The sequence below is a fragment of the Battus philenor genome, unplaced genomic scaffold (assembly GCF_028537555.1).
Source record: "Battus philenor isolate CCGP_79_NKW_IND1 unplaced genomic scaffold, ilBatPhil1.0.hap1 SCAF_22, whole genome shotgun sequence".
Lineage (NCBI taxonomy): Eukaryota > Metazoa > Arthropoda > Insecta > Lepidoptera > Papilionidae > Battus > Battus philenor.
In genome coordinates this window covers 10,210,615-10,226,992 of record NW_027181685.1, presented here as the reverse complement: position 1 = coordinate 10,226,992, position 16,378 = coordinate 10,210,615, and the positions used below count along the sequence as shown (strand labels likewise).

Below are 16,378 nucleotides of genomic sequence, written 5' to 3'. Positions count from 1 at the left end.
TTAGGTACAAGTGAACAAACTACATTGACCAATTGAATTGGATTTAATGTGGTATGTGCCGCACCGCACAATAGAGCGGTGGGTTCTTTGAAATTGAAAATCTCGCTGCTCCTTTATGTACAACGCACCTTACAAATACCTACCCTTGCACTGATAATGCACCTATTTGTAACTTTGAGATGTTAAAATAATAAAATAAATAATAAAAATTAACAACATAAATACCAGAAACAAAAACAAATTATTTATACTTAAGGGTCGAAATCATCGAGTTAGCAAATGTGTACATTGAGAAATCATCAAATGCGTGATTTAAAAATATGTCAAAGAAAGTTTGTCTGGTGAGGGTTACTGCTACTGTAAATGACTTCATAGACGATATCTCATCTTAAGAATAACGTGTTTGCTTCCTGGATATTTCAATGTTTATTACATATGCTTTCCTATATTATTACAAAAAATACAAAATCCCGTACAATTTCTTTCTTCTCAGGTCTGAGGCATTTTGTCCCCGGGTATATTAAAAATAAGTAATCACTTACAATATGTTATTTAAAAAATGAAGCTCATAGTCCTGGTAAGTTCTCAGTGTAAGGCATTTTTAATCTGATCTAGTGGAAGACTTAACTTCAACAAGATGGAATACATAGTACGTCGAATAAAGAATCTACAATTTTTGATACATTGTTCATATCTCTGTACCATCCATAATCATAGCCTTACTGCATTTATAAAAGTATTCGATTAATAAATCAGGTAGATAAGATAACGACGAAATTACCTGCTAATAGCAGTAATGTAACAAATCGTTATAAACGTAACATCTATGCAATAAGCTATAGCTTATAACGTCTTTTTCTGAAATGTAATCCAAGCATTATATATTTAAGCAAGTACAGTTCACCGTTTTAAATTTTTAATTCTTTTTATGCAAAAAATCGATGAGTTTATTTTTATCGTAAATGGTTGGGTAGAAACATCTTAATATTCTTAAATGTTTTATACCTCCAGTATTTACCTCAGGTTTTCTTAAAATGATCTTAATTTGCATATCACCTTCATTATTAATTTAATTTAAAAACAGTAATATTTGTTTTCGTTTTTGATTAAATAAATAATATAAGTAATAATAAGCATTTATAAAATAACTAGAACAAAGGAATCTATTAAAATTACAAAGGTTAATCTAGATTAAAGTAGATTTTAACTAACCTTAAACATGTACAAAAAGCCTAGAACGTAGTAACATACAAAAAGCAGGGTCGAATTGTGAAGTAAAAATAATGTCGTTTTAAAATTCTTAATGTGCGTGTCAAATAATTCATTATAACAAAAAAGTAGGTAAGTTGAAACAGGAATTTTCAATTACACCCACCAGTGATGTGATTAAAAATGCGTGTATATGTAAAAATCGTAATTATAATTTATTTACATGCTAACCGTCCGCTTAGTAACCGTCAATAGTTCAAGTACTTTCATACGTAGAAAGTAACTTATATATAGAACTCGTTTGACAACACTGTATTATTCTAAAGTTGCTTATGAATAGTTCCATCTGCCGGCGGCAGCGAAGGTTCGAATTCAGAAAAAATTCACCGAATATTTAAAACGAGTTGGCATTCATTTACTGAAAGTCGTTGATTATAAATACATACTTACGTAATTGAATTTAATTAAAACAATCAATTTACTTAATACTTTGAAACGTGCCTAAAATAGGTTAAATATGATTATGACACATGCAAGTAATTCGAAATGTCATATAACTATATATTGCGTAAAATATCATCGCAGTGCTCTATATTACAAGATGGATGTGTATAACGAATGTTACAATAAACGAAGTTGCCCCATACTACGCTTCGAACTTTCTCACACGACTCGAGGTTTAGTCAAAATAATCTAAACAATATGCTGCAATGTGCGTGATTACAGACTTGCGCTCACCGCTTACGTTATATAATAATTTTGTAATGCCGTGGAACAAAACAAAACGATAGACCGACCTATGTTACATTACGAGATCACAAAGACATAAAAAAAATCATTTATTCTAAAACAACCGTTAAACAAAACTAATAACCTTGCTATAATTAAAAATAAACAATTTAAAGTTATATTTAATCAATAAAATAATTTAACAGAACTTTTAAAAACTTTTGTAAAGTCGTAAAAAATATCGTGCAGCGAACTTACCAAAGCAAACCAAATCCGTTCATTAAAATCAGTCTTCTTTTCGTTATTTATTATTAAAATATTCAAAACACACAACCCTTATGAATTAAACTATAGATAATCCTTAATTCCACACTAGAAGCTAATAATACAAAAATATATAAAAAATTTGGATACAATGACTAGATATCAAGAGGAGCGCGGGAACACAACCGTGTACGGTAACGGTCGGAGCATAACTGACTGAGGGGGTCAAGTTTTCGGAAAAAAAAAGTCGAACTGCAGGCAAAAGCAGTCATACGTTACGGCCGAGATGACTACAACAAAAAAGGACCCTAAATATTGGGAAAGAGTGCTTCTCAAAGCTCCGTTCAGAAATTTTACGATTTTTAGTTGACGTCGATATTTTAAATTCGAAAAAAATGTGAAAATTCGTCGATGACTAAAATTATTATTATTAAAATTATAACAAATATTTAACTTAAAAATATAGAACTATATACCGAGGAGAATTTAGAAACTTAAAAAAAAATTAAGTTTCCTTATATTTCATATCTGTTGAACCATCAAGGCCAATGTAACGCTTTAGTCATGGCATTTTTTTTCTTTACAACGAAACGTACATTCTAGTTGCCAAGGTCAATCGTGTCCGTTCAACGTACTCGAATTCCACGACCTTGCACATGGCAATAAAAAACCTATTACATTAAATAATAAAACACATTTCAATAATGACCAATGTGAGATAAATAATTTTTAATGTCCATCAGCTGAAAATTGTCGGTAAAATAATAATTTATATGCAATTATTGCTCGGAACTGATTGAATTCAAAGTTATATTGCGCAAATGATTGTGCCTAAGATTCTCGGACCGGCGGTAGGTACTCTGAAAATTTCCGACAGTGTCGAGATCGGGCCAAGGTCTGCGAAACGGTTATAAATCTCATGTGATCGCGAAATAACACAATTTATATCATTGGCCTATATTTCAACGTATTCTTTATTAATACATGTTGTGCTAAAAAATATTTATTAATAAAATTTTGTACAAATTAAACAATAAGTGTGCACCGTATAAAATAATTTTCATTAATTCGCGAGCAACACAGGGGTTCATATGTAGTTAATAATAGAAGTTTGAGAACCGCATTCGGTTGAATTCGAGTTTCGCAGCTGCCATGCTGACTCACACACACGCAACCCCATATATATTCACTTCTTTGTTACACTCGTGTGAGTCATTGTGTATTGTTCTATACTATATAATTTTATGTGTAGGGGTGTAAATTCATTAACTTTTTTGTAACGGTATTGATTAGTTCAATGTACTAAAGATATTGGGGTTGTTTTATTGCCTCAAGTGCAGCCACGTCTGTATCGTTTGATATGAATTGTTTTTAACTAAATTAAGTAAGCAGTTAAGACACTTTCTTAGATAAGTAGTTATCTATTATAATTTGAAATGTCCCTTTTTAACATTTTATTCGACACGACACGCCTTTCTAATGTTTTAAGATTTTAATTTCTTTCGTACTATTTTAAGTCATTATATATGGTGTAACATTACTTTTTCTATTATATTTGCAGATTGTACCGCAGTGTATAGGTTTCATGATGTTAATTGTAACAATTATAAGCATTTAATTACTCTAAATAATTATAGAATAAACTTTAAAGGTTACATTTTGTGTATTCATGAACAATTTTGGAATTGACCTTCTATATATATTTTCCATTGACTGTATCAATCTGTCGATCTAAAAACCCACATCATATCGAACACGAGAACGTTATTTAATGCTTTAATTAAAAAAAAATAATTGATCGATTTTTGAAAATAGAACGATGAGTAAGAATGTATTGAAGTAATAAAATTAACTAAAAGATCTCATGTGTTAATTTTATAAGGACGATAACTCGACTTGAATATTTGGTGACCGAATAAACCATATCATTGGAAACAAACATAGTTTGAACTACGCAACAAGTGTTACCTAAATCGTCGCCACTCTAATGTATTCGTTGAACGATCTATTATATTTTTTAATCGATGACAGATGAATTTTGAATAACGAAATAATTTTCAGATTTAAATGTGGCCTGATTTATCTTAGAAAAATTCTGTTATTACATAGTCAACTGTATTTTACATGTGGCCGTTGACGGTGTATTTAAATAAATAAAGAAATCACCGACAAAGCAACAAATTTGTAAAGAGCCTGTATTAGTTAGGGATTATAATGTTACCTTTCAAAAGACGAAGCTAGTGAAGTAACTGTACTAGACCAACCGAATTAAGTCTCTCAATAGTTCAAGTTTGGGCTGTATTTTGTTTTATTAGCCTGCACATCGTACTATAATAGACCATGAGTGAGTCAAAGCAATTTTCTTCGTAGAATTTTTTCTTTAAAAAAAAATAATACATTATATTCTGTGTAGATCAAATATTACTATATTTTCATGCCAGGGGGGGTCAATCGGCAGAGCGCAAGGAAATATGCGGCGTTTTAAAGAACCACTTGTCGCTCGCAATAAATGTACCCGTGTTTCTTGTTTTATTTTAGAGATATCTTTCAACAAAAAAAAAAAATTATCGTTCGGGGTGTTTCAAAATGTCTTTTAATTTCGACGTCGTCATCGTATCAGCCCATAGACACCCCACTGCAAGGTAGATAGACCTTTCCTAAAGATATCTAAACGGCAATTTACCATAATCACCACGCTTGGCAGGCTGGTTGGCGTTTACTTTGTGGTATTATGATGTGCTGCTTTTCACCTCTGGAAACTTGTCTATAAGAAGTGGCAGTACTGTATAATTAATGCACAAAGTGTGAATTATAAGATTGTATTTCGGGAATCGAGCCCGCGACCTATGACCTCAAGTTTCAGACCTCTACCGCCGGGCTACCACTGCTCACGTGTGTTATAATTTATACAATTATTAAAGGACTAAGTGCAAGTAAGTGCTTTGTAAGGTATGCACATATTTGGTTAAGTTTTCAACAAATATAATTTAAAAAAAAACCGCGCCACGAGAATAATTTTAAATTTTGTTAAACGTCTCGGACCAACATAGAGTTTGCCAACCCTTGTTGTATACTGTTGTATAACCGTATATGTGTAGATTTTATAAATTTAGAAAATAAAATAATCGCAACCTTTTATTGTATTATACAGAGTGGTCATAAATTTAAATATTGTCGGTAAGCTTTTGAGTGCGTCTCCCTTCTGAATAACTTATCTTTATTCTTCATTCACTTATTCTCAAGTGTTGCAACTTTCATAATCCAATTTACTTGTTTGGAATTGTGGATTCTCGCCAATGATTTTAGGATATGGATACAGTCACAATACGTTGTAAAACTTGACACAAAAAAATCGAAATTTTGACGACATTGTATACAGTTTTTTCAAGAGCATTGTATTTGACTACTTTTGAGTTAAACCGTAAGATTCTTGTAAAAGCTTCATAGGGATGAATGTATAGCTTATTTGTTGTCAATTAACGTATGATACCCTTTTTACAAAACAATGATAAACAACGTTAAGATAATATAGAACCAAAAAGCGTTTTCAATATGCCGATTATGATTTATTAAAATTAATTTATATTTAATATCCGTTCTTGCAGATTTTATGCTGTAAAAAATCATAGTATTATCGCATTTAAGTAAAAAAATTAACGTATTAAAAACTTGACAAATGAGTTACACATCCCGTCCCTTTTGAAGGTTTTACATTTATGGCTAAGCAGCCTTATATAACTTAATTTATAAATATATATAAATAATATATGTGCGTGCTACAACATAGGAATAACTGTGTAAATATTTTTAGTTTACTTATTTTATTGACAATATTAACAGACGATTGCAGTGCAAAAGAATTTATTTATTATTTTATAAGCAAGTAGTTGTGTAAATCTACAGAAAGATATTTATCTGGAAAGTACTAGAATTTCAATCCCTCAGTATAGACTGTAAGCTCTATTATATTGCAGTTAGCGCATGCTTTTCTGTCTAATTGTAAAAGACGTGAGCTTATTTCTCATTAGCGCTTACCTTATCACTCATCATCGGCCAATGGGCTGCCTATCTCGAATAGGCTGGATTCCCGTGCGATTGATCCTATAAACAAAGAGCGGGTTGTTGGCATTGTTTGGCATGGAATTTTTTTGGTTATGTCATCCTGGCCGATTTTATACTAACTTAAATAGTAGTATTCTGCTATAAATATTCAAACTAGCTCACACAGTGCAAAGTCAAGCATGTAGTCACAATGAATGGTCAAGTGATTAGGTAATTTAACTTTGAAGACGCGGGTAGTGTGTTCGATTCCGGCAGCTACGCCTTTCCGTCTATTCTAGACGTGGTAATGAATTATAAACAGGCTATCACTAGTTAAGAATATTAAAATATTATACGTGATGATTGGTTACAGATGTTTATGTAAATTAATGTATCGTACTCTTTCCTAAAATCAATTGTTTCACAAATAATAACATAGCCTTACTACATATTGAAGTTAATTATTGTTTACTATCTGTTTCTGCAGACTTTGTTTAGCCAGAAGCTATTGGCCCGTCGCATTACAATTGCAAAAATAAATTAATATAATGTATTTCATAGTGATCGCTTTATACAGGTTGATTTTAAATAAGTATAAAAACTTTACATCTATTTCCAATTACCTTGTATATTTTTTTATATTCTGGACGGAATAGAACGCCGTGGGGTGACTAATATAAACCATATATATATGTTACAGTTAACAGTTATATTATTTGATTGTGAAACATAATAGGTTCTTGTTCGTATTACACGCATAAATGGCCTTCCAGATAAGTGCTATCACATGTTCTGACGGATAATCGATATATTTGATTACTATGTGACATAACATGCACAGCGGAAATGTATCGACGATTTTGATTCGCTATAAATATGTTATATTTGCAATTTAAATAGCACATGCGATAAACGCTAAGTATTCTTTACTAAACGATGTAAAACCATGGTTGATATTTATGAATTTATTATAATTTTTTAAATCGTTCAACTCGTAGTAAACATGGATACGCCTCCCACTAGGTGAACCGAAGACATAATAAAAGTTCCAGTAAGACACAAGGATACAAAAAGACACAGTTCAAGGATGGTTATTATAGTGGACCTTGGGAGAGACATGAAAGGATTTGAAAGCTTTATATCAAAAGTTGTTACGTGATAAACAATTTAGTTCTTTAAGAATGAATTATATTATGATCATCTGTGTGTACCGATCTTTACATTTACGTTTCAGGGATAATACGGATTGTAGTGGCAGTGCGAATAAATACAAGCTGGTGCCTTGAGGTTCTGAAGTGAATCACCAGCAAGTATATTCATGGACGTCCATTCACAAGACGAACTGATGACCTTGTTAAGATAGTTACGCAGGTAGGATTCTACCGGCTTAATTAGAAATCTATAGGAGAAGCCAGTGGATCAGTGGCGGTCTAAGGTTGAAACGGTGATGATGATCAGGGATATATATGTTCTAAGTTCAAAATATAAAATTAAAATGATAGCTTTAATATTATTTTACATTACGAAACAGATACATTAGAAGTAGACACAATTGAAATCAACAATTGACATCTAAAACGTAAGTAGTATATTATGTCTACAATATATTATTTTTATATTTAGTTATTAACGAAATGATTGTCGATGAACTTACACAACACTATTTGTTTACACAACACAGTAAGGTCGGTTGTTTGCGAAAAGGCCAAGTGATGTGACCCGCGAATTTGTTTTAATATCGAACTATTAAATGTTTACATAATATTTTGATACTCGTGTATGTCGTGACTCAGGATATTGACTGTTTGCCCTAATATTTATATTGTGGTGAATGTTCTATAAGATCACTCAATGTTGTTAATATTACAATATTAAACAACTTATCAAAACTTATAAATAATACCTATAATAATGCTATGGTGTTATTGGTGTAAAAGTTTTAAACAGGTATATATATAACTCAGTTAGCGTCAAATAATATATGGTATACTCTAATAAAAAATCCATGGTTTTAGAAATCACAAACAGCGTAATGCTAATAAAGTAATAAAAATCATTTTCAAAATTCGTACTCCTACATATCAAAATTAATTTACTGTTCACTATCTGTCACTTTAAACTTAATACTCTCATGAATTATTGGCCAGTCGTAAATTCGTTCAAATACAAAAAATAAATTTATGTAACAGTGGAAATAGGTGTGGAAGCTTTAAAGCTTTTTGTTTACAAATGAGCTATACATTCAACCGTTTAATGCTTTTGTACATGTGATTGTTTCACTCTGTGTATATATATAGTTTCTGTGAGGCGCGAAATCATGATTCTATTGATAAAGAATTGTTTTTGTGTAGATGGACACTTGCTGATAAGCAAACGTCTGGAAGTAAAATGTGATTGTACAGAAGAAAACTAAGAATATGACAAAGGCGTTTCCTAATAGATTTTCAATAGGTTTATTTTCAATTGGAAATTTCTGACGGATGTTTATGTCCATCAGTGGACGTTTTACGTGTGAAATCACGGTGATGATCTTCAGACCTATACGGAACCATTGTAAGGTAAACGAGCTTTCCTAACGTTCAACTGTAAGATAAATTTGAAAAAATATCCGTCATATAGGACAAAAAGAATATATATTTTTAAATAAATAACAACAATTACAAATCCCGAGAACGTGCTCAAAGGAGTGTTTATTTGTATATTATTGCTTTCTGTTTGGAAATATGGGAGGGTATGGGCAGCAGGCAGTGTAATTATCCCACCAGCTGTTCAGATGCGCGCTCTACCCTATAGCGTTACTTTCGTTTCGCCATCTGTCTGTATCCCACGCGAGTGTTCCAGTTATTTATACGATTAATTTGTTTGTGAATTGATAGTAGAGAATTTCTGCAATTATATGACCTATTTTAGACACACTAAGGAAATTATGGGCTAACTTTTTAATACTGAATGTTACATATATATAACAGTGGTATTTTTTATGTTGACATTCTGTTTACAAGTTGATACATTCATAATCGATCCATTGCGGAATTAGATGGTTTATTCGCCATAATAATTATTTATCATTAAGAATTTATAACATAAAAAATATTACATAGAATACCTTATAATAATTTTAAATAATTGAATGCAAACGGTCAGTGACGTCACGATGCCCACGCGTGGACATTGAGGTAGGCCGGATAACCTACGGGAAGCTAACCCGAGGTCAACGGCCGGGTGAACGAGCCGGGAGACGACCTCTTCGTTTTTACGGCTTGCGAATGATTCAACGCGCCAACGGTAGTAACAGTTTTGACGCATGTGCGAATTAATATTACATCGAGTTACTTGTTTACGTCGTCGTAGCTTGAGTTTAAAGCCGACGGTAGGCAGTAGGCAAAACTTATAAATGCAAAGTCAATAGCCTGTGACACTGAATGTGTTGTTTAAAATTATTTATTTAAACATCGCATATATTATGACTACCATACATGTAAAATTTACATTTATAGTCGCAGCATATAAATTCTTGGTAACAATAAAGATTTGATAGTTTTATTAGGTATAGAAGTCGATTCCCAATGAGAAATTAAAATTACATTTAAATTATTTACAATCTCCATTTTATCAGGACCTTAACATGGTCGTCGAACTGTAGGCTTCGTTTCAGCCTAAAGATGCCCACTGCATGGCATAGGCTTTCCCTAAATATATCTATGGTGGAATACCATAGTCGACACGCTTGGCAGGAGGGCCGGCGATTACAATTTGGCATTATGGTACGCAGAGAATGCTGCTGCCTATTTTTTGTATATATTTGTGAGCAGTGGAAAATCCTGATTAAAAGCACAGAGTGTGAATTACATAAGATTGTATTTCGGGAATCGAACCTGCGTCCTACGATCGCAAGTGCCAGTCCTCTACCGCTCGGCAACCACTGCTCGTTGGTACGTGATATTCAAACAATCGACAGTCGTTTCTGTGAGCTTTATGTCTCTGTCACCGCCCCTATAACAAGCCAATCCTGAAGCTTTGTATAATTATTTTAATATAAATATTAAGACACAATTATGTTTTGTATTTGTAAGTAAATAAATATGTTAAAGAATTTTGATACGTGTGTAAAATCTAGGCTTTACCTTTGAGGAAACATCTAGATCATGGTTGCACAGATCATGAACTGATGGCGGGCCGGCCACCAGAAGTATAGATATTTAAATTTTTTTGGTTTTATTCTGGAATAGAATTCAATATTTTTCGAATGTACGAGAGTATTATTTTTGCTGCCGGCGGGCCACCAGTATTCGATTCGCCGCAGTCTGTGCATCCATGATCTAGATGTACAAAGTATATAAAGACGAAATTAGTAACTAGATCGTTCAAATCAACTGACAGTTTACAGAGAGTAAAACCGAAGCGCATAAATCTAACAGTCCATCCGTCATCGGTGCAAATGCAGAGCGCGATGCATTACTAGTCGGGCGCATCCAAACTTCATTTCCTCGTAATATCCACAAGTCACCCGGGTTTCCTTTTAAAGACGTCGCGTATTACTATGCTAACGATCGGGAGGTCCACTCGTTAGACAAGCCAAAGTGCTAATGTGTCTCTACTGCATGATATTAATACTTATTTAATTATTCGTTATACAAAAGACGTTATGCTTAATTAAAATATTACGTATTAACCCTTTTCTTGATAATGTATGTGTAGAGATACATCAGAATTAAAAAAAAAATAGTGACATTAATTTTGAACGCAATGTAATCATTTGTATGTGAATGTTTAGGTAATTTCTTAATTTTCGAACGCTTGTTCAGTTTTTTCTGTTGGCATCCTTGGGTCTTAAAAGTCAAGTGGTATGAATATTAATGTAATATTAAAAAAAATCTGTCATATATTTTTTCATTAACTTGGCCGTTAAAAATTATGTTTTATATAAAAGTATTTATTATAATGGCAAGAAGAACAAATAAATACATGACTAAACATCGTAAGTGAATTACATTGTATGCAGGTTGGCTGAAAACTTTATATAACACTTGCATTTGCCTCTGGCAGTCCTTCCGTTTAGTGTTGCCTTACACGCAGTTTCGATATCGATGTCGGTAACTCGAGTCCCCTTGTGCCGATATCGATTGCCCGGCCTAGCGGTCAGGATGTCGAGGTTAACTTGGGATAGGTCCAACTCGATTTTTTTTTCAATATTGCACACGCATTCTAATCGATTTCAATATTTATTTAAATTTAGAATTACGTCGAAATCTGTGACTTGATTTTTTTAACGTAGTTGTTTGCATAATTTAAATTAACATTGAATAAAAATTAACAACAGGTTTGAATTAGTATAGATGAAAATGACAAATTAGCGAAAAGTAAAAAAAAATTGTTATGAAAAAATTAAACCTGCCGAGTCATGTCCACATATTTTCAACGTTTTAATTAAACCGACCGAGATGAATATTCCAGCGGTCAATGAACTCGAAGCCTTACGAAATGTTGCAATTCTTGTCAGTGTGTTTTTCGATATTTAATTAAAGTTGACTTTAGGTACAAATCTTACTTTTTAGTTTGACGCGCTGCGTGTTAAAAAAATTGTTGAGAGACAATCCTGAATTATCAAATAAATTTATTGATAACCCTTTTAAGGTCTATCGGAATGGTTTCTGAACGTTTCTTTCTATCTAAAATTGTGAAAGTGATTACAAAAAAATATTTGCCTGGGTTTGTCGTTGTCTCTTTTCAGATGAGCGCTTGGAGTCTTCGTTACTTTTAGTTAAAGGTTATCATTATATGGGAAGTCAATTTGATTTTAGTCTGTGTTAATTTGAGTTCTAGACTTTTCTTGACATATTTAATAAAGACAGGACATAGGACTGACGATATAGTAGCGGGAAGTCTCTCGATGCGGGCAATGCAAAATTAGTAATTGTGGCGACTTTTGATGGAGCCTTGTGCCTTTTATTGCAGGTGTTTAGTCTGACATGATGAGGCCTTATGTGTTGTGTATTCACTTGCATGAACGTCTTGATTGGGCCCACGCCTTACAGGGAGGCAGTTCAAAAGTAGACTCGACACGAGTTTAACCCTTTTGCTTTAAAATATCAAAAATGTACATGTGACATAAGGAGGCGTAAGAATTTTAGAAAGTCTAAGATAGGGCAGGACACATAAAAGGTTGAAAATAATATACATTGTAAAATAATATGAATAATTGAATAATAAACTGTGTAAAGTTTCAGTGATGTAGATTTAAACTACCATGAGCCAAGTGTCGCGGTATTGCCATGTATCAAAAGTCATGATGTTACTTTAACAGAAAAATATACTCGTATATTTCACATTTCCCCAGTCCGCAGATGAAATACGACTTCCACAAAGATACACACGGATTGTAAATAACAATAAAAACCGTTGAAAGTCGCACTTCCTTACCTTCCCCGCCAAACATCCGGGCGAGCCAACTCTAAAGTTATTAAAGGCCGCCATGCTGTTTGATGCTGAAACAGTATTTGGTACGTGGAAAGAGAAATATGAAAAACCTTAGGTATCAGTTGTTCGAGATTTTGATTGTTCTTTTTAGTATAAATCGTAATAAATAAAAATAGGATACGGACAGGCCATACAGCGCGCAGCAAGGCCTTAGAGTTCTACAGAGGTGATCATCGGCGAGCAATAAAGTGGCCAGAGAGAGTTGTTAAGGTTGTATAAAGATGTTGAATACTGGCCGCTTCAAACCGGTCTTATTAAAAAGCATTGGGGGAAGTTTATGTACAGCAATGGTCGTCTTTGACGTTGATGTTAAAAGATAAAAAATATTGTTGTAGATATCAATGATAAAAATTAAATTACTTTCGTAAATAAGGAAGTTCGCTATCATGTTGACACCGAGTACATTGCCCTAAAATATGTACACGAGGCTTAAAAGAATATCTATTGTCGGAGCTCCCACGCGCTCGGCGCCTCGAACTTTGACTACCTCATTATTATCGTTATCCGAATATTAAGGTCGGTACACGTGTGATTTGCAAATGAAGTTTTTTACAACGTGAGGCTGTGTACACAATAATGGCTGGTGGAACACGTAATTTTTATTTTAAGGTGAGTGGGAGATAACGCTATCGTATTTATTGTTATAGATTTTTAGAAATGCAAGGCTGTGTTGTATATATTATAAGTACTCTTATAAACAACGTATAAAATTTTCAGGGATAAAGCAGATCGAAATTAGTTTTGACAGATATGTACAAATGTAAAGTTGTGTTCACAACATGAACTGCTGTAGTACCAATAAGGATCACTTTTGAGGGCATTGTTTCTATATAACATAAGCAATATTTATATATATATATATATATATATATATATATATATATAAAAATATTGCTTATATACACATGTATATATATATATATATATATATATATATATATAAATACATATATACATTCATAAATATTGAAAGTTGTATTTAGAAATAAGGCATGCATGTACATTTTTGATAAGTTTTAACCAAGTTATGTACACAAAGTCTATATATTTAAGTGAACCAATCCAAAATTTTAATTTCAAAATACACTGCAATGAATTGTTAATTTTTAGTATTAAAGATTGTACTCTGAAGTGACGTCATGATTATTTATGAAATCGAAAGTTACTGTCATAGCTCAGCGGTTTGTGGGACTTCCGCCCACAAGATGGACAGACGACAACGTACAGATCTATCACGTAATTCTAATCGATTCTTCTAGAATACGATCGAAGTATTATATATTTCATAGTTGACGTCCTATGGTTGAAATGATGGTAACGATATGTGAGTATAGACGCGGCGATCATTAAAAATCATATAAATTGTGATTTGTGTGCTTTTTTTCAAATATAGTAAAGGCATACAAAGTGTAAAAGGACCAGATGTCTTTCTACCAAATGCGAATAAAAGTGCAACGGTTTTGTCAGCTGTTCTCGTCTGGCAGCACACAATGCGTTATTTGATAACATTAAAACTATTTAATACTGACACGCCTACGATAGAGAAATACTTCGATGGCAGATTATTTACTGCATTTATTTTTTTTACCAACTGGGATTTTTATATCGCTCGGAAATGAAAATAGGAAAGCGACGTTACTGTTGCTATCAATACAAAATCTTTTATAATGCTCTTATATAGTACAAGGTTCTTGGTGATATTGTTTTGGTATAAATGGATTTTGCGGCCATTCTGTATGTTAGTAGCTTGGTACTTAAATTTTTATACCATGTTCATATATTGATTTAAAACTTGGTGACAGATAGTAAAGGATAAGGTTCCTGCAGAGGACAGCGTTAAACGTGATGAAGGAGAAGTAACAACTCAGCTTATTGTTTGAGAACGATTGCAGATAAACACACAGAAAATATATATTTATTCAAAAAACAATAATATAAAAATGATATTTTATACAAAAGAATGGTCAACATATTTGTCTCTAGGAACCCTTTTATATGCCTATAAGTTTCCTTTCAGAGTAGTTATTTAATAAACAAATATATCGATAAAGTTTTTATTAAGATGTTAAATGTTATAAATCTATGTAAATGAAATTTCCTTCTATGCATCATGAAATCTTTGAAACCGTAAGACATGTAAACTAAAAATTTGACAGGAATATTATGTTTGCAGAGTAAACCCTGCAAGATCGGATTTTTACGAAGTTCCTCCAGCAAAAAGAATCAAAAGTATAAGTTCGCGAAGCGAAAAACAGCTGGTTAACAACATGAAATTCGACAAATATTAGTAAATTTGTGTAAGAAGTTTATACGTCTTCAATTTTTATATGAATATTTGATAAGTAATAAGATAACCATCGGACGTTACGTGAGGTCCAGTAACAAAGAAATACTATTTAGTTGAGTTTTTCTTTGTGCCGGTACGTGCTACATCTGGTTTTCGGCTTGAACATTTTTCGTAAACACAATTGTAATTTATGTGCGTATAATATTAAATCTCAACATGGAAACGGCTTTATGATTCAAACGCGATATGGTTACGGTATTATTGTACAAAGAGAACTACACGTGTATTTAGTCCCTGGTTGGTGTTTTATTATTGGCACGCTAAGCCACTTAACTACGCATGGAGAGGGCTACACTTGCGATTTCTCTATGAGATAGAATCAGAAATCAGGAGGTTCGTAAAGGAAAGAAAATTACTGACGAAAAGTAGCGAATTGGCAAGATGAAGTCGCACTGGGTACGCCGCAAAGCGTGTAAAACAGGTGGCGGCTGGTGTCTTTAGGTTCTGCGGTGAAGACCACAGACCAGGAGACCACGCTGCAGACCGCTTTCAACCGATCCTACTAACATTATTGTACTTAAAGTCACACTAATTTTATAAGATTTCGTTAAAACATTGATTAGAGAATGTTGCACCTTCACCGTCATTGTCCAAAAAAGAAGCTTCAAAAAAGCTTCGACGCTTTCTAAACTATTTGGATACTGTATTTAAATTCAAAATATCTTTGTTAAAGAAGGCATTTAGACGCATCTTTGAATCTTCATTTACTTACATTATAAATAGACCAGTGCAGTCAGTCTGTTAGTAACCTACCATTCTCGACTTGAACTTCAACAGTTGTTCTTTTTAAATGAAGTTTAATAATGTTTGATATAGCGTTCACGTGAGAACGCTCATTGTTGCTGGCCACTACGACCACAATACTTTTTAGTGTTAAATTAATTTTGGGTATTCGAATTCAAATTGTAACGCTGATTTGAATTCGGAAGCCAACAGTGATGCCATCGTGTTCCGGTCGAAATTGCAAACAGTCTCTGTATGTAATATAGGCAACCTCGAACATTACGGCTCTCATTTTCCTCGCAATCAAAAAGGAACAGGGACATACTGGCTCGGGTCATATGAATGCATTATAATATAAACCCGCAGATGAATCAACTAACCTATTTAAACACATTACGATGAACTAAAACTCTTACTTTAATAAGATTTATAAAATTCATCTTGAGTATGTGAATAAAATAAATAAAGTTCAAATTAACCGTCACCCATGAACCCGGGGAAGTACAGCGGCGTGCATAGCGGGGATTGTAAACAGGGAAACGCAGTCGGCACCGGATCGATATGCCGGGGTAAACATGGCGGTCGCCA

General features: G+C 33.0%; 1 protein-coding gene across 8 annotated transcripts in view; it reads right to left on the bottom strand.

Moving 5' to 3' along the window:
• The window catches only part of brat (brain tumor), a 312,278-nt gene that overhangs the window by 69,806 nt on the left and 226,094 nt on the right, over positions 1-16,378 (bottom strand). For 5 of the 8 annotated variants that reach the window (XM_068767146.1, XM_068767147.1, XM_068767148.1 and 2 more), the window contains one exon: positions 6,238-6,303. The exons of 2 other annotated variants lie outside the window; for them this stretch is intronic. Coding sequence is in view for 1 of the 6 variants with exons in the window: in XM_068767142.1 (XP_068623243.1) it covers positions 2,197-2,219 (23 nt within the window). In the remaining 5 variants the exon portion in view is untranslated. Of the gene's footprint in view, positions 1-2,196; positions 2,397-6,237; positions 6,304-16,378 lie in introns of those variants that run through there. One more of the 8 variants, XM_068767142.1, reaches the window with a different exon arrangement.